At 40.5% G+C, this 18,825-nt stretch overlaps 2 protein-coding genes across 5 annotated transcripts; both read left to right on the top strand.

The window, feature by feature from the left end:
- Positions 1 to 1,443: 1,443 nt before the first annotated feature.
- LOC139416436 (uncharacterized) lies at positions 1,444 to 8,221 on the top strand. 4 transcript variants are annotated; one of them, XM_071165044.1, is made up of 5 exons: positions 1,444 to 1,571; positions 3,237 to 3,863; positions 4,110 to 4,292; positions 4,584 to 4,625; positions 4,738 to 8,221. In XM_071165044.1, the coding sequence occupies exons 2-5, from the start codon at positions 3,264 to 3,266 to the stop codon at positions 5,359 to 5,361; spliced, it is 1,449 nt and encodes a 482-aa protein (XP_071021145.1). In that variant the 5' UTR covers positions 1,444 to 1,571; positions 3,237 to 3,263; the 3' UTR covers positions 5,362 to 8,221. The 4 variants fall into 4 exon arrangements, with proteins under 4 accessions (XP_071021145.1, XP_071021143.1, XP_071021146.1 ...); XM_071165042.1 differs by having other exon boundaries at positions 1,444 to 2,158; XM_071165045.1 differs by lacking the exon at positions 4,584 to 4,625.
- A 1,162-nt stretch (positions 8,222 to 9,383) lies between these two features.
- On the top strand, positions 9,384 to 18,454 carry LOC139417264 (insulin-like growth factor 3). The gene is made up of 4 exons (XM_071166523.1): positions 9,384 to 9,440; positions 10,983 to 11,127; positions 15,314 to 15,501; positions 16,122 to 18,454. The coding sequence occupies exons 1-4, from the start codon at positions 9,384 to 9,386 to the stop codon at positions 16,374 to 16,376; spliced, it is 645 nt and encodes a 214-aa protein (XP_071022624.1). The 3' UTR covers positions 16,377 to 18,454.
- The last annotated feature ends 371 nt before the right edge of the window (positions 18,455 to 18,825 follow it).

Genomic DNA, 18,825 nt, shown 5'->3' with positions numbered 1-18,825 from the left:
TCATTATTATTTTAGTAACAGAACTCAGGCTATCGTGATGGATGGGGTTAAATCTGAATTTCTTGAAGTGCATAAAGGTGTACTAAAGGGGTCGATTTTGGGACCTGTTCTCGTCACTATTTATATAACCACCATTGGTCAATCAGTAAAAAATTGTGAACTTCATCTATATTTGGATGATCTTATTATGTATGCTATTTCCCCGATTGTTGATCTCGCTGTGTCAAAACTACAGCCAGATTTTATAGCTACACTACTGGTAACAAGTTTTAGTCTTTATTTTCTACATTGCACATCAAAATGATGACATAACACATATGGAATCATGTAGTAACCAAAAAAGTGTTAGACAAATCAAAATATATTTTATATTTTAGATTCTTCAAAGTAGCCACCCTTTGCCTTGATGCCAGCTTTGCACACACTTGGCATTGTCTCAACCAGCTTCATGAGTCATGCTTTTCCAACAGTCTTGAAGGAGTTCCCACATATGCTGAGCACTTTTATTAAAAATAAAAAACTGAAATATTACATTTACATAAGTATTCAGACCCTTTACTCAGTACTTTGAAGCACCTTTGGCAGTGATTACAGCCTTGAGTCTTCTTGTGTATGATGCTACAAGCTTGGCACACCTGTATTTGGGGAGTTTCTCCCATTCTTCTCTGCAGATCCTCTCAAGCTCTGGCAGGTTGGATGGGGAGCGTTGCTGCACGGCTATTTTCAGGCCTCTCAAGAGATGTTCGATCGGGTTCAAGTCCGGGCTCTGGTGGGCCACTCAAGGACATTCAGAGACTTGTCCCGAAGCCACTCCTGCATTGTCTTGACTGTGTGCACCAGTCTGAGGTCCTGAGCGCTCTACAGCAGGTTTTCATCAAGGATCTCTCTGTAGCTCGCTCCGTTACAATTGCACCTTCTCTGCTGGCTTCCCTTGTATTTAATGCTATGGACAGCAACAATGTCATACTCTTTTTGACCAAACAGCATCAGATAGATACACCACACATACTGAGACAGAGGGGTGCTGTTTCGATCGTTTGGATGCTTTCTCCAGTGAGATACATTCAGCCTCTTGCAAATTGAAGAAACATTCTGAAACACAGAGAGACTAAAGCAAACATTTTTGGGGAAGCCTGTATTCTTCCCTTGGCATCAATGAATACACACCACTGATAATTAATATACTGTAGGCCTACAGCTTGCCATACAATGTGTGACTATTTTTTGAAGACCTTTAAAAAACGTGACCCGGAAGTGATTCTTTACTGACGCTAGTTTCACACAGGTTTGTTTGTATCGATTTGATTTATACAGTTCGATGTACACAATATATCATTCACTGTGCACATTTTCCATAATTTTCGCGGTAAATGTTAATTTACAAAGTACACCGGACGGGACTCTGAAGGGGTGCAAAAATCTGTGACCCGGAAGTACATCGTTACCCTTGCCTGTGTGACAGCGTTAGCTGCTGGAAACATGTTAGGTACTTCTTGTTAGTTTTTTCAAGTTTAGTCAGGCTTCTGTTTAGCTAACCATTTGCTTTGTTTTTTTATCGGGTCCACGCTCAGGTAATATGCAAAATAACTGTCTATTTTATTGTCACCTAGCTAACGACTGTAATTAGCAGGTGCGTCGCATTATAAATAGTTTGCATAGCTAACAGTTAGCTACGTAATGAGTCAACTAGCTACAGCTGGGCTGTCTGTAGTACATCAACTATCAAGTCGTTTTTATTCGTGTACATTTATGCCACATTCACAAGCTAGTCGGAACTAGGAAACTCGGAAATGTCCAACTTGCAAATTAGTGTGAACGCGGCATATATTTATTGACACGCTTTCTCTAAACATTAACACGCATCGCTTATTGTACGTTTTTGGTAACATATATTTTGAGATCTACATCCCCAAAGAGGCAGTCTTTCATATCAGCGAGAAATCATTTTCAAAAAACAGAAGGTGACATTTACTACACCTTTTTATAGGGTTAGTGTTCACACATGGCCATATCTCCATGTTACATCCCCAAAATAGGCAGCCAACCTGTGCTAATTAGTTATCTGACGTGCTCCGAACCCCTGTGTATAAGCATAACTGGTGAGTGTAGTTCGTCAGCTGGAGGCACACAGTATGTGGATCTGTGCAAAACTGCTAAGGTAAGTGTAGCTCTCAAACTCTAGGCGGCATTTTCAGCCATTAACTTCGCCCACGATTACTGTGTGAACTACAATCCCGACTCTGTTTTAACGTTTAATAAAAAGTCAATCATCATCGCTGTGATTCGTATTTCGAAACATATGGCCCTTTTTATCAGCGAGAAAAAATCCTTAAAATAAAGTTACACTTACTCAGCAGTTTTACATAGTCGAGGTACAGCTTCATCAATCTAACTGGTGCCCCCTGTATATAGCCTCGCTATTGTTATTTTACTGCTGCTCTGTTGTATTTTTCTTTAGGTATTTTTCTTAACAGCGTTGTTGGTTAAAGGGCTTGTAAGTAAGCATTTCACTGTAATGTCTACACCTGTTGTATTCGGCGCATCTGACAAATTACATTTGATTTGTAGGTGCCTCCATCTGACTAAACTACACTTTCTCTACACTTCCCGAGTTACACTTACATTCAGGTGTTTGGAGCATCCTAGATAGCTAATTAGCACAGGTGGACCCCTTGTCTTCCGTAAACAAGTTCTGGAACATGGCGATATGGCCATGTAGGAACACTAACCCTATCAAGGCGTGTATCAATTTCAACTTTTGTTTAAAAAATATATTTATTGCTGATCTGAAAGAAAAGGTCCTTATGCTTCCCGAAACTGTAGTTTTTGTCTTTTACATTTGATTTTGTACACCAATTTCAAACAGCTGAAAAGACAATTTGTTGTTAATGAGAATATATTTCACAGTGGTTTAATTGTACAATGATTGCTTGTTTTGTCACATATACTGAAATTAGGCAGACTTAGAATTTTAGCAACCATGAAATGGAGGAGTGGTTTCTGTATGTTGCACCTTTTAATTTCAAAGTCAATCTCAGGAACTAGCCAGGAATATGCATACCATCAAATAGCGGATCATAAAACATAAACAGTGGAGCAAATCCCTTCATTACATTTTCACATGGCTACTACAGGTTAGAATATTTGCACCTATTTCAGTCTAAGTTGAGCACTGCCAGTAACTGTATGCAATATTTTATTATATGCGGCATAAGTGTAAACCATCTTTGCTATAGCTTTCAGCCAGCTGTAGACGTGGAAAGATGCGGGGCATAGACATCCTGGAGAACTTTGAGATCTACATCCCCAAAGAGGCAGAGGTGAAAATCACCTCTATTCTGACTCTGCCAACCTCCATCTTGAGAAGGATGGGAGTGCCCCACTCTCAGGGTGGCAGTGCAAAGAGAGTTTCCTCGCCTTTGGCCACGTGGATCTCGCCAGTGGTCATCCGAGAGAGAGGCTGTTCACCGGCCAGCCCCACAGTGGATACAGCCAAGATTAACCTGACCTCAATGGTGACCAAGGAACCCAAGGCAGCCCAGGGTCCCTTCTTGATCCCATTTGTCTCCTCCAGCTGCACGGCCTTCAATGTCCTCAGGGAGTTCTTGCCCTCCAGACAGAACTTCCAGCAGGGTACTGCCACCCAGATTGACCCACTCCCTCATGGCCTGCCCCCTGTCCCCCATCAGGATGCCATCATCATCCACAAGGGGAGGATCTTCCTGTCAATCAAGAAAGCAAAGACTATCAGAGGAAAGAGGCAGCACAGCCCTGACCTGAATAACTTGTTGTCTTCCGAGGCCCCTCAGACCACACAGCGAGAACTGATGTTCCTCTCACCTGCCAGGAAGAGCCAGAAGAAGGTAAGACCCTGCCATCTCCTGTTATCCTTACTGTTGCTCCCTCCTGACTGTACCCCATGCTCTTGAGAAATGTCTACTTATGTATGTTAATATAAGACTTGAAACTGTTTGTGATATCAACATGATCTACTTGCTTGAAACTAGACATCCCTTGTGAGGTGTGTATTTTAACAGAAAGCTGAATTTTTGTATTTTGATCTCTTCCCCACCCCCTTGGCTTACCACCACCTTATCTTACCACCTCAGTCCTGCCCCGCATCTCCAAAGCCGTCTCCTAAAAAGCCCCAGGGGAAGTGGGCATTGCTGCAGAAGTTCGGCCTGACCCACCAAGTCCAGGTGAAGTTGTCCAGAATCCCCCAGGGGGACATTGAGCCACAGCAGACTGCCGAAAAGGGTCACTCAGCGGAAGAGGATCATAACACAGAGCAAGTGGGTACTATTGTCTCAGCTGTGCCATAGCATGTCAGTACCAGATGTGTATGTGATATGAATCTCCTTGGCACGGCATTATTTATTTTGTTGATCAATTAATATATTATAACTTATATCTTATATATCTTAACTTGGCAAATAAATAATTTGAAAAGCCTATTTCCACCTTGTGGTATTTGTGCTGTAGTTAATAAAGGCTAGGTTGAGATGAATATATGCTGCTGATAAACCCCACAAAGGTCACTTATCAGACTTTAAATATAGCTATTTTTGTTGTTGCTTTTTTAGCCTGTTGGTGAAGTTTCCAGGGAGCTGTCCTTTAACACACATGTGAGAATTGTATAATTGTACATCTCCTCTCATAGAGAACAAGAAAACAGGTCTAAGTCAAAATGTTAATTCCTGTCTCTACCTATTTTCTTTTTTTTCTTTTCCACCATAGGATCAAGTCATACGGAAGTTATTGAACGCCAACAGGTTGTTAAAGGAGACACCTGGCAGATGTCCTGAACAGGAGATGGAGTTGGTGACTCAAGAGGAAAACAAGCCTTTGAATGAGGAGACCCAAGAATCATTATCAAAGACAGCAAATCGGCACCAATGCTCAAGCGTAGGCTTTCAGGGCAGAGGTGGGATTACCAGTGAGACAGATGATGATGCTGAGGAGGAGCCTGAGGAAGAGGGATGTCACAATTTGGGTAGTGTCAAACAACGACGAGTTGAGGACAAAGGTAAGAGTGGGGCAGAGGGCCAAGCCACCAATGGGGATGAGTCTGAGGTGGAAGATCTCTCTGCTACGGCTGTTGCTTTGAGTGACAGCTTACCTCCACCAGAGGCCCTGAATGCAGACCAAAGCAGTGATACGGTTATGCAAGTTGACTTCACGGGGGACAGTGTTCAGAGTTGGACGGCGGAGTGCCCAATCATACCCGCTCTAGCCCCCACCCCCAAACAGCACCATGGTTTTGACTTTGAGCATTCGGCCCGTGAGGAGAGGATCAACCGTATCAGGGCCAAACTGAGAGAGAGCGAGGCTGCCCTCAACAACCTGCGCTCTCCAAGTTGACTGTCTTCAAAGTGGGAAACAATTATTTCAAGGGCCCTCAGATGTTGAATGCCATGAATGATTATTCCACACACTTTCATTTTTTAAGCGCTGCTAGAACATCCATTCTGTAACTATTATTTTAAAAAATGTTGGAACCCATAAACTTCTCCACTCCTTATCTTCCAAGACCTGTGATCCATCATCTTTGATGGGCAAAAATATTTTACGTTAGAAATAACTCAAATCTAAATTATATAATTTTATTAGAAAATTCAAAAGGACTTTTTACTTTTCGTTTGATTATATCTGATGTGAAAGCAGCGTTTGTTTGATCACTTGCCCAGCTATCGAGTTTGAAGATTAGTTATTAGAGTAGCAGTTATTCTTTTAGGGCCGGATTCAGACTTTTTTTTACACTTTTTGATTTACGCAGTTCTCAGTTGTTGGTATTCAGAATTGATGGGCTTTACAGGTGTGGCTCCCTTGCACTCACTAAATTTATATAATTAAAATACTGAAACCCCTCCCACTTGCTGGGCAACAGATTTTCTTGTTGAGGATTCATTTAAATACGGTGTACCTTTTTAAAGCTACAATATGTACATTTTTGTGGCGACCAGACCAAATTCTCATAGAAATTTGTTTTATAGATCTGTCATTCTCATTGAAAGTAAGTCTAAGAAGCAGTTCTGTGCGCCATTTCTATGCTTCCCGTTCGTAAGTTTAGAATTTGCGTCTTTCGGTTTTGTACACCAGATTCAAACCGCTGACAGCTGGTTTAGATGGTACAATGGTTTTCTACACCAAACATTGCTTGTTTTGTCACAATCTGAAATAAAGCAAACTTTAAATTTTAGCAACCATAAAATGGCAGAGCGGTTTCTGAATATTGCACCTTTAATTCACATTTTCTCGACATACTCATTAGAATATATTGAGAGAACGAGATCAGAATAGGGATCAATGAAAGGCACATACTGCGTTGTCTTGGCTGTGTGCTTAGGGTTGTTGTGCTTTTGGAAAGGGAACCTTTGCCACAGTGTGAGGTCCTGAGCGCTCTTTAGCAGGTTTTCATCAAGGATCTTTCTGTACTTTGCTCTATTCATCTTTCACTCGATCCTGACTAGTCTCCCAGTTTCTGCCACTGAAAAACATCCCCACAGCATGATGCTGCCACCACCATTCTGCACAGTAGGGATGGTGCCAGGTTTCCTCCAGATGTGACGCTTGGCATTCAGACTAAATAGTTCAAGCTTGGTTTCATCAGACATGAGAATCTTGTTTCTCATGGTTTGAGTCTTCAGGTGCTTTTTTGGCAAACTCCAAGTAGGCTGTCATGTGCTTTTTTACTGAGGAGTGGCTTCTGTCTAGCCACTCTACCATAAAGGCCTGATTGGTAGAGTGCTGCATAGATGGCTGTCCTTCTGGTAGGCTCTTCCCATCTCCACAGAGTAACTCTGGAGCTCTGTCAGTGACCATTGGGTTCTTGGTCACCAACCGGAGCAAGGCCCTTCAAACCTGTTTAAACCTGTTTTTGCTTTGTCATTATTGGGTATTGTGTGTAGATGAGGAAAATAAGGCTGTCACGTAACAAAGTGGAAAGTGAAGGGGTCTGAACTTTCCGAATGCAATGTATGTAAGCCTATTGCTAGTGACCCTCTGGATTAACCACACTTATGTGACAGAGGAAAGACGGGTAAACTAACCATGTAATGGTTAGGACTAACTAAAGTGATAGTTAGTATGTGGGTATTACTGACGGTGGCTAATATTTAATTCAATAGAAATTGTCAAAACAAGCCACTGATAAGTCGGGGCATATAATTGAAACATTCTAGAGTGCATAAATCATCTCGGTAGGTTCGGAGTTATTGTCAGTGTGCACAGGTTACCATAGGCTCCAGCCTCGACTTGGATCTCCAAATTCAGCCCCACATGATGAAGCCATAGGCCTACAATTATAATTTTGAATAACATCAATGCTGTTTATAATTCATCGTGGAAAAACCTGACAAGTTGACATTCTTTTCAGTTTGCTGAAATATGACTAGTTTCACATTCTGTCGCCAGTGATCATAAGGTAAAATGTATCTAAAGCAATTAAATAATATTTACTATCCCCTTATCCAAATGGATTACTCATTTACCTAGCTCTTATCAATGTATAAATGACAGTGCATGGAGATTGGTGTTATTTTTATTGGGGGGGAAATAATTAGCTTTTCCACTTGGAACTGACAGGTTGCTCGATCATCACAGTTTCCTCATGAGTAAAGGTGGTGGCATTATGAGGGAATTCAGTCCAATTCAGAATACAGCGTACCTGTAAGAGAGACCTCCACCACACCTTCATTTCTTTGATTGCCACATTAAATGCTTACCTTAGCTGGCACTGGCATTTCCCCTAGCACAAGATCAAGGTCAGAATACGCAGAGAGAAGTGCCTAAAAACAGAATAAAGTTCCATTCACGCGTGTGTAACTCTGGTCTGAATTCCCCCTTTAGAGACGCAATTAGTTTAAAAAAAATTCCACCTTCACATTTTGAACATTGTCACTTGTGTTAAAAGTACAAGTTGTATCCTATTCTCCCCCCAGTTGGAACAGTATTTATACTGCGGGTTGAATATTTTTTGTTTTCAAGATGTTTGTTAGATGATACTGCACAAGTTATTACTAGATGCTGAAAATGAGTCCCTCTCAAGTTGTTACATTTATAAGTGGAGGAATCCTTCAGAAGCACAACACCCAGGTCGCCACCTGTGGCAGCAAAGTCTTACTGTGATAGACTAGTCAATGGGAAGTTTGAGTTCTGCCAAATAACTTTGTTTTGTGTAGTCTCATAACATTGACCTTGTGCAATAAAGCAACTGTTTGTACGAAGGCATCATTTTGTTATTTTTTTGGTTTTGTGTATCACACACGATCTGCATTTCCTCACCAGTAACATCTCTCCTGAACGCCACGTGCTATGTGTTCACTCTTACTCCCAGACAGTGTGCTGTAATGACGAACGTACAGTGTTGTCAGTTTACTATTTGGACGGTTGCCCATAAGGGCCATGGGTCGAAAGTCATGACAGCAGTCAATGGGGTCGTAATTGTTTGGGCTGTTGTGTGACGGAGAAAATCTCTGGAACTGTCTAACTTCTCAGGAACCACATTTATATGTGACAATCCTCTGAGTTGCACAGTTTGACAGTAAAAAAAAAAAAAGACCTGGCTCGACCCAAATGATAGCAGTGGTGAACATACAATGTAATGTAAGTCCATCTCTTTCTCTTGTTACACCAAATTTGGCCTTTGAGGCCAGCCGCTTCTATTGGGCTTTTAATCAGCAAATTTAGACTTGGGATACCGGGGTCATGTCTATGGCCCACTGAATCAAACTATTCTGTTTGGCAATGGGGAAAATAGAACTTCAGGTAGTACCTCGTTTTCAAAGCATTTTCTCGTACTGAACATGGCCAGATGTGTGGACTCTGGCCAATTAACTAATCAAGTAAAATTAGGCACGGGTTGGATTCAATCCATATCACCGAAGATATGTGATAGTAATTAATGATGTGGCGTGAATGCAGTCTCCAGAACCATGGGAACATTGCCTTTTAACAGTGGATAGTGGATCTTCAACGCTGCAAATTGAATAGAGCCGGCCCTTAGTGTCCTTTCTCTAATCAATCATAGTGTGCAAAGTAAAGGCTTACCTTGGCCTATACAGTGTAAGTCATTGTAAGTACTGGAGGTCATCCTAGGTTAAAGTATTTTACAACCTGCGAAACCTTTTCAATTACCCTGGTCCAAGATTTGATCTGATCTTGTTTGGCATGACAATGAGAGGCAGGAAGTTGGCATGATAGTACTTTTGATTTGGACATGATTCAATAGTTTACACCCTTCCTCTTTCGGCCAGGGAGAATGCCTAGAATGGAGGGAGGGAGCTACTGAGCTACTGGTCCTTCCCCTCTGGTTGAGTATAAGACTGCAGCTCCAAGGCCTTACTGCCTCTATGCCTAGACAGACAGACAGACAGACAAACAAGATGCACTCCTCTGAGCCCTCACTACACTGGTCGTCTGCCAAAGGATGTACACTGAAGGTATGTACGGTCACTCAGGAGAACATTGAACTAATTCTGGAACAGTGGTTATTGACATTTATTTGTACTGTGAAATTTCAGGAGGTTTGATTTGGAGATAGTCTATTGAGCATGCTTTAGTCCAGGAATAGATTTATGCTAATCTTGTCCGGGAAACTGGCCCAAAGTAGAAGTTGCATCAAGCTATTAGTAACCCAATGTATTTTCTTTACAGATATTGAAAACAGTTTTTAGGTTACAAACAGTATAATATCCATGCTCTTATGTGGAGTTGTGGCTTTGCAGAAATTGAAATGTGATATTTTCACTGCATAGCATTTAAATATCCACCTACATGGTGGCAAATTTAGGGATGCACAGTTTAGCAAGTTCACATGATGCATCTTTGGCTGTGTGGGATGCAGTGAAATAATATCTACCCAGTGGCTCCAAAGTGTTGTATTTGTTTGAATGTTATGAGCTGGAGGCCCTTCACCTCCAGCTCATGACATTCCTATCAGCAGACTGCACCATAGAAATATAATATATTTATGTTCTGCACTGCAACTCTCATTTGCCCATTTGGTTCATTCAGTTGTATTGCAATAATTATCTGCATGGACAATTTTGACATTAGTGCAGCTCAAAATTAGTAGATGCTGCTTGTCACCCTTAATAATGTACTTTCTATGAGCAATGTATACACTTCATTATGATGCCATATCTAATCTACATGCATATTTGCTGCTTTTTCTGCAAGGAAGAACTTGGTATTGAAGGAGCAATTATGTCCTCAGTTGTAAAGCATCAGAGGATTGGATGCAATGTTGTCTACTTTTGGGTCCCTGAGATGTATATGTGAATGAAGTGTACAGGTGTAATGTAGGCTTCAGTAGAAATGGAGCATCCTCCTTTCTACGGTATCTTTCTAGAGGGGAGGGCAGAGTAGCCTTGCCAGAGTGACAGAAAGAGCGTGGGAGGCGGTGGTTGTATTTTAAGGCTGCTATCATCCATAATTCTATCATAGCTGAATTATGAATCTTTATTTTGTAACTCACTGTACTAAAACAAGCATCAAGGTTAATACGGGGTAACCGCTGTGTGCTCTTTGCTTGATAAGGATAATTTGGGGGGGAATGTTTGTTGCCATGCTTTGGTTTGTAATAGCTGTTTTGATAGTGTGCATGGAGACTCCTCCTACTTTATGTTGGGTTGAATGTCTTTGTCTTGAATATTTATGATGATGAGTTTCCTTGCTTATCAACTAAATAATAATCTATAATTACTGACCGCCAATTGTTAAGCTTTATTACAGTGAAACTTATAACCAGCAAATAAATTATTATTTTTAAGTTTTATGCCACCTGTTTGCCCGAATTGTTGTGGAAAAGTATGATTAAGCCTACGCTAACAAATGTTTTATCTTCAACTCAATAGAGCCTAATGTTTTTGTATATGTTAATGTACTGGTGTTAATAATGTAGTGGCAGCTTGGACAAGACTGTTGTGTTCAGTCAGATGAGTGGTGCTAGATATTGATTATTAAAGTGCATTCTTTCTTAGGTGCTATGTTGGCGGAGTGTCGGTGTGCTGTACTCCATCTTGTGCCTTGCAGCTCTACCAGACCATGCAGAGTCAAGAGCACGTTGTGGATCTGAACTTGTTGCCCACCTAGAGTTTGTGTGTGGAGACCGTGGATTTTACAGAGGTATGGTTCCCTGTTGTCACCTTTTGTGCTGCTACTTGCCATTTAATGTGCTGCTGTTTAGATAGTATTCTCCCTCTTTCTGTCAGAGAAACGCCACATGGTCACTGAATCCCACTGCTGACACCAGTGTTACAACTCAATGCTCAGAAGAAAATGTATACTGGGACATTTCTTACAGGCAAATAGCCATTCATTTGAAGGGGGAAAAAAGTATCCATGCTGAGACTTTAGCAGTAAGACCAGACATACTATCCATAAGCCCTCTCACCTAATCACCTTTACCCTTATTCCACCAAGGCCACTTTCACAGCCTGATATCATGTTTCTTTCTCATCCAACAAGATGACAGAGTGCTTACAAGGAACATTTTGCCAACACTAGAGCGATAGCCGTAGCTGTAACAATAAATAATACAACTGATTATGTGCAATTTTATGTAAAGGGAAGTGTATTAAACAGGGTAAAAAAAAGCTTAGAGAACTGCAGTAGGGGAGAGTGGGGTAAGTTCAGCCACGCTTGTTTCTAGGAAACGATACACAAAATGTATCATTTGACCAAATATTTAGGAAGGGGTCATTTTATGTAGTCTGTGAAGAAAGAAATCACATGGACAAATTGGTAAGCAAGTTGGGTCCAAAAAACACATTAATTTGTGTTAGGAGTTTCATTCTTGTATCTACATCAAAGTAGATCATTTTAAGATTGTTCTATACATCAAACGGGGTCTCTAAGCTTCAACATGAGGTCCTACACCTAGCAAGAAAGTGCATCCTTTTACTGTATACTGAACAAAAATATAAATGCAACAATTTCAAAGAGTTTGCTGAGTTAGTTCATAAGGAAATCAGTCAATTTCACGTCACTGGTGCAGCCCTGCCAATCAGAATTAATTTTTCTTCATTGCAGACAGATATACTCTTCAGCACCCTTCAGTAGATGATAAATTATGCTTAATTCTCTGGCAACAGCTCTGGTGGATATTCCTGCAGTCAGCATGCCAATTGTATGCTCCCTCAACTTGAGGTACATTTTAGTGGCCTATTATTGTCCCCAGCATAAGGTGCATATGTGTAATGATCATGCTGTGATATGCCACACCTGTCAGATGGATAGATTTATCTTGAAAAATGATACAATGCTCACTAACAGGGATGTAAACAAATGTGTGCTCAACATTTTAGAGAAATAAGCTTTTGGTGCATACGGAAAGTGTGTGTCTTATATTTCAGCTCATGAAACATGGGACCAACACTTTACATGTTGCGTTTTTATATTTATGTTCAGTATAGCTATGTGGGCTAATATAGTCTAAATGTTAGCTTGGGGTAAGTTGAGCTAATGGTTGAGTGAATTTAAGTGTTTTCTTCCCAGGCGTAATGCAAGCAAGGCATTAACGCTTGGATATGAGGTAACATCTGGGCCTGGCCTATGTCGTGTAAAAAAAAAAAAGAAAAAGAGGCACAAAGTGTTGGAGATAAAGATATAGATGGTTTTAAAAAGGCAGTGGTAATATTTAATTAAACACAGAAATGTATATCCTGCTTAAGTTAACCTGGCTCAATTTACCCCATACCAGGGTATGTTGTGCCAAGAGACCCCTTTTGGACAAGCTATGTTTTCAAAACTGTGATGTTTTGGGCAGCAGGTAGCCTAGTGGTTAATGTTGGACTAGTAACCGGAAGGTTGCAAGATCGAATCCAAGAGCTGACAAGGTAAAAATCTGTCGTTCTGCCCCTGAACAAGGCAGTTAACCCACTGTTCCTAGGCCGTCATTGAAAATAAGAATTTGTTCTTAACTGACTTGCCTAGTTAAATAAAGGTAAACAACGTAATTAGAGCAGTAAAAATAAACGTTTGTCATACCCTTGGTATACGGTTTGATATACCACAGCTGTCAGCCAATCAGCATTTAGGGCTCGAACCCCTCAGTTTACAATGACATACAAAAACATACTTTATACTGTTCTAATTATGTTGGTAACCAGTACATTTTCTTTATGATTTTGTGAAATATATAAAGTATATAGATGGCCAAAAAAAATATCCGTCAGAAGTTTACATACCATACACCTTTGCCAAATACATTTAAACTATTTTTCACAATTTCTGACATTTAATCATAGTAAAAGTTAGGATCACCACTTTATTTTAAGAATGTGAAATGTCAGAATAATAGTGGAGAGTGATTTATTTATTTAATCACATTCCCAGTGGGTCAGAAGTTTACATGCACTCAATTGGTGTTTGGTATCATTGCCTTTTTAAATTGCTTAACTTGGGTCAAACGTTTCGGGTATCCTTCCACAAGCTTCCCCCAATAAGTTGGGTGAATTTTGGCCCATTCCTCCTGACAGCTGGTGTGACTGAGTCAGGTTTGTAGGCCTCCTTGCTCCACACACTTGTTCAGTTCTTCCCACAAATTTTCTATAGGATTGAGGTCAGGGCTTTGATTGCCACTCCAATACCTTGACCTTGTTGTCCTTAAGCCATTTTGCCACAACTTTGGAAGTATGCTTGGGGTCATTGTCCATTTGGAAGACCCATTTGAGACCAAGCTTTAACTTCCTGACTGATGTCTTGAGATGTTGCTTCAATATATCCACATAATTTTCCTACCTCATGATGCCATCTTATTTTGTGAAGTGCACCAGACCCTCCTGCAGCAAAGCACCCCCACACCATGATGCTGCCACCCCCGTGCTTCATGGTTGGGATGGTGTTCTTCGGCTTGCAAGCCTCCCCCTTTTTCCTCCAAACATAGCGATGGTCATTATGGCCAAACAGTTCTATTTTTGTTTAATTTCACCAAAAAGCACGATCTTTGTCCCCATGTGCAGTTGCGATCCGTAGTCTGGCTTTTTTATGCCGGTTTTGGAGCAGTGGTTTCTTCCTTGCTGAGCAGCCTTTCAGGTTATGTCGATATAGGACTCGTTTTACTGTGGATATAGATACTTTTGTACCTGTTTCCTCCAGCATCTTCACAGCATCTATTGTTCTGGGATTGATTTGCACTTTTCGCACCAAAGTACATTCATCTCTTGGAGACAGATTGTGTTTCCTTCCTGAGCGGTATGACGGCTGCGTGGTCCCATGGTGTTAATACTTGTGTACTATTGTTTGTACAGATCAACGTGGTACCTTCAGGCGTTTTGGAAATTGCTCCCAAGGATGAACCAAACTTGTGGAGGTCTACAAATTTTTTTCTGAGGTCTTGGCTGATTTCTTTTGATTTTCCCATGATGGCAAAGAGGCGCTGACTTTGAAGGTAGGCCTTGAAATACATCCACAGGTACACCTCTAATTGACTCAAATGATGTCAAATGATGTCAATTAGCCTATCAGAAGTTTCTAAAGCCATTACCTACTTTCTGGAATTCTCCAAGCTGTTTAAAGACAGTCAACTTAGTGTATGTAAAGTTCTGACCCACTGGAATTGTGATACAGTGAATTATAAATTAAATAATCTGCCAAACAATTGTTGAAAAATTACTTTTGTCATGCACAAAGTAGATGTCCTAACCGACTTGCCAAAACTATAGTTTAACAAGAAATGTGTGGAGTGGTTGAAAAACGAGTTTTGATGTCTCCAACCTAAGTGTATGTAAACTTCCGACTTCAACTGTAAGTACTGTAACGACCCTGGGTTTATGAAATATTTGTACTTAAGTACTTCATGTTACTGCTAATTGGTCAATGGAGTTAGTACTTCATATGACCAAGATCATTATTCTTGCATGCTACATATTTAAAGTGCACTCAAACAGATATTTATCTTATTTCAGTCTTTGGGAGCTAATGTTGGTTCCTCTTAAAACACTGACCGCAGATCACGATTTCATGGTAGGCTGTGTTTACATTTTAGATAGAAGCAGGCCATTGGCTGCCTTCATCACGAGGGGTATATACGGGAGTTCTGATTGGTTCCAAGTTTAGCAGTTTGCAAGTTTGCCTGAGCAGACAGTTGACATATACCTTTCTGAGGAAATTTGCAAGAATTGAAGGTGCCAACAAACTTGCAGTAATTATAATAATATTTAATTGTCATATACAAAAAAACAGCTCCTCCCTCGACGTAGATCGATCAACTTCCTGATTTTTCAGCTTCAGCCTTCTAGATGTGTATGCAACTCTTCAAGACGGTGCATTGTTTCACGATCTGATCCAAATACTTTTTTTCTTGTTACAGCACCGATCGGACTTCGGTCCACCCGAGGGAATGGTCCTCGCCTCAGAGGGAATGGGACTCGGATGAGAGGGAAGGGAATTGTGGAGCAGTGTTGCTTAAAGGCCTGTGACCTGCAGCATTTGGAGAGCTACTGCGCAAAGCCAAAGCGGAGCCGACGACACGCTCCCCTCACGCCTCAGCAAGTTATGGTAAGAGACCTCACTTGGGTATCAACCAGTGGCGGATTTAGGTATAAGCGGCATCTTGCCCGGGGCGTCCGCACATTTTTTGTAATGGTGTCATTTGCGCGATCGGTTTTCTATCGCTCATTTGCACATTACGTCAATGATACGTGACATGACTGTGAGTCAATTAACCTTGTCGGATTGGGCGCCCTGATTCTAGTTTGTGAGCTAGGCAGGCTACTGCCTGGGAAGGTCTCCCACTCAGAAGTGGGAAATTGGTTTTTATTGGTTTGTTACTACTTTTTGATATTTGAGTCTTATTTTTGTAGATACTTGTATTTGTGGTGTTCCAAATGTCTGAATAAAAAGGGGGGGTTCGCCGTACAAGCTAGAGCCGCCGCTGCTGGTATCAGTCCCATAGAAATGTTAAGTCAACCTCATTCTAAAGCTCTTACTTGGAAGGCCTTGGAATTGGTGTTTGAAAAGTTGAATCCAACCATCTTTCTAGCACGTCCATTAAGTTTAATACATGCACACACATTTGAGAGGGGACAGCTCATCCACAGGGTGTGGCTACTATTTGAAACCAGTAGCTCCCTCAATCTTGAATGTAAAACGATCTGTATTTTCTTTGTCATTTCTAGGAGGAGCAATTTCAGACTGTTTTTCGGAGGAGAATAATTAACCACTGGAAACTTGAGTCAAGTCATGATGAAGAGCGGCAGATCCACAGTGTGCATCATCAAAATAAAGTGCATTACGGACACCGGAGACCTCAAAGGGTTAGTGCTGAGGGGAACACAGCGAAAACACCAGACAAGGACTCCCTCAGACTCAAGAAATCCCTTCAAAACAGCAGCAACAACACTGTGGCCATTGTGATCTTTGACCTTTTTTGAGTCCAGCATTTCAAGAAGCTGAGATGAACAGTCTGAACTGGGCGCAAAATATCTCTGATCCTTTTATTATTGGCTGTGAGACTGACAAGTCAATCCAGTACACCCAATGCACTTTAAAACTCTAGGCAGAGGAACTGAGAGAAAAAATGCAATGATCTAGTTCTGCTTTGTCATGTTATACATTAAACATTATTTTGGGTATATAATAAATTATGCTTAAGTTGCAGGACTTGTCCTGGAAATGTTCAGTACCCCTGATGTTCTTTAGCAGCATGCCAAATAGTGTACATTTGTTTCAATTCTTCTTGCATTCTAACAATAGCACAATTATGTGAATGTATTATAAATAAAGGGGAAGAAGTTATCAAAAATAACTTACATTCCAGAAGTAAAAGGTATTTACAATACAATTCTGGTATCATACCTAGAATAATTCAACTCAATCGGTAATTACAATATACAGTTCCTTTACGAAATAAACAAGTAATTCACAGGTTATTATAATGACAATTTCACCATGTAAGCCAACTAGCCCCATAATGTCAAAGATCCACCACCATATTTGACAGTTATGGGGTTATTTTCTGCTCATCCGTTTTCATTTCGATGATAAACCCACCACTATTTTCATGTCATCTGACCAAAGCACTGGTTCCAATCCAAGTGCTGTTTAGCATGCTCCAGGTGTTTACATTTGTTGTATGATGTGAAAATGGAGCTCTTTGGCCACACACACCAGTGGTGGGTTTGACATGTATGAGAATCAATGAGCATAAAATAACCCTATACCTACTGTCAAATATGGTGCTGGATCTTTGATGTTTTGGGGCTATTTTGCTTCCACTGGTCCTGGGGCTCAACGGCATCATGAACTTTACCCAGGACATTTTTGCCAAAAACCTGGTTGTCTCTGCCAGGAGCATAAAACTTGGCTGCAAATGGATCTTCCAGCAAGACTATGACCCCAAGCACACATTAAAATCCACAGAAAAATGGTTAATTGGCTGCAAAATCAACCTTTTACAATGGCCATCTCATTCTCTGGACTTGAAACCAGTTGAAAATGTGTGGTTTGTGTTGAGGGCTGTCTATAAGCACAGATGAATATCAAGGATCTGGAAAGACTTTGTATGGAGGAATGGACCAAGATCCCTCCCAATGTGTTCTACAATCTTAAACATTTTAGATAAGGCTCAGTGTCGTTATCCTCGCAAGGTGTTGAAAACGGGTGTCAATTTTTACCCCTAACTTTGAGAAAAATAAGTATTACTTAAAAGTTTTTCTCTGATCAATTGTATTATAAAATAATGTAAATGTACAATATACAGTAGCTCAGTATTTAAATTATTTATTTTATACAATCATTTAAGGGTGTCAATCATTTCAGACCCCACTATATCATAAATTAAAGCACTACCATTATATTTCATATGCATATGACTTTTGTATTGATAACTTCACTTTATACTAGTATCACCACAAGCACTGCAAATAGCAGCACTGGGTTCCAATTTAAACAGCATCAGTACACTTGATTGGCGTTTAACCTGTATTTTGTCTCACCATGTCGTTATCTTTGAATATGAATCGTATGTGCCTTATGTACAGGCCCCTTCTGTGACTTGATGACTTACTATAATTATTTACTGTTGCCATGCCTCAGGCCAGGGCTAATGTTTATGAATGGAGACAATCTTTTTAAAACTATTTATTACAATGTATCTGCTTTAAAGCCAAAGTGTTTATTGGATGAATGAAGAGTGAACCATTATGCTGCTATGTATTTGAATGCTTATTTTTTTGTTGACTTTTTTTTTTTCACGCCTTTTTCTCCCCAATTCCATGGTGTCCAATTGGGAGTATGAAGTAATGTAAATGTACAATGTCTTGTCTCATCGCTGCAACTCCCGCACAGACTCGGGAGAGGCGAAGGTCGAGAGCCGTGCGCCCTCCGAAACAACCCATCCAAGCCGCATTTGAGTGCTTGACGTATACAAAAAGTGTAGATTGCAATTTGTTCAACGCTTCTTGTTTTGTACTTTGACTACATTGGAAGTGTTCACAATATTTGATGTAATACAATGTATGCCACCACCTGGCCTCTGGCTATTTGTGTCTTGTCATTCAAATCCTATTTTATATAATTTGCCAGAGGCTAGTACAATTCACAAGTGCCACAATAACTACATTCATTATTAATCTTTCCATTACCTTCCTCCTGTCTGAAGGCTGTGCAGGGCAGAAAACTGTAATTTGCTATAGTCAAGAGCCCGACCCCCAGTAGAACTCCATTGTAACATAAACAACTCCAAATGTTACTTTGAGTCAATTAGAATATAATCTCTTTAAGAAGCATCAATAATTGTGTCGAGTGGAATGTAGAGTAAATGTCCAAAATAGGTTTCTAAGGATCACAGGCCACCACACAGACAAGGTTGAAATGTTTAGA

This window comes from Oncorhynchus clarkii, chromosome 9, assembly GCF_045791955.1.
Source record: "Oncorhynchus clarkii lewisi isolate Uvic-CL-2024 chromosome 9, UVic_Ocla_1.0, whole genome shotgun sequence".
Classification (NCBI taxonomy): Eukaryota; Metazoa; Chordata; class Actinopteri; order Salmoniformes; family Salmonidae; genus Oncorhynchus; species Oncorhynchus clarkii.
Note: the sequence above shows the minus strand (reverse complement) of the source record. Positions and strands in the feature narration are given on the sequence as shown.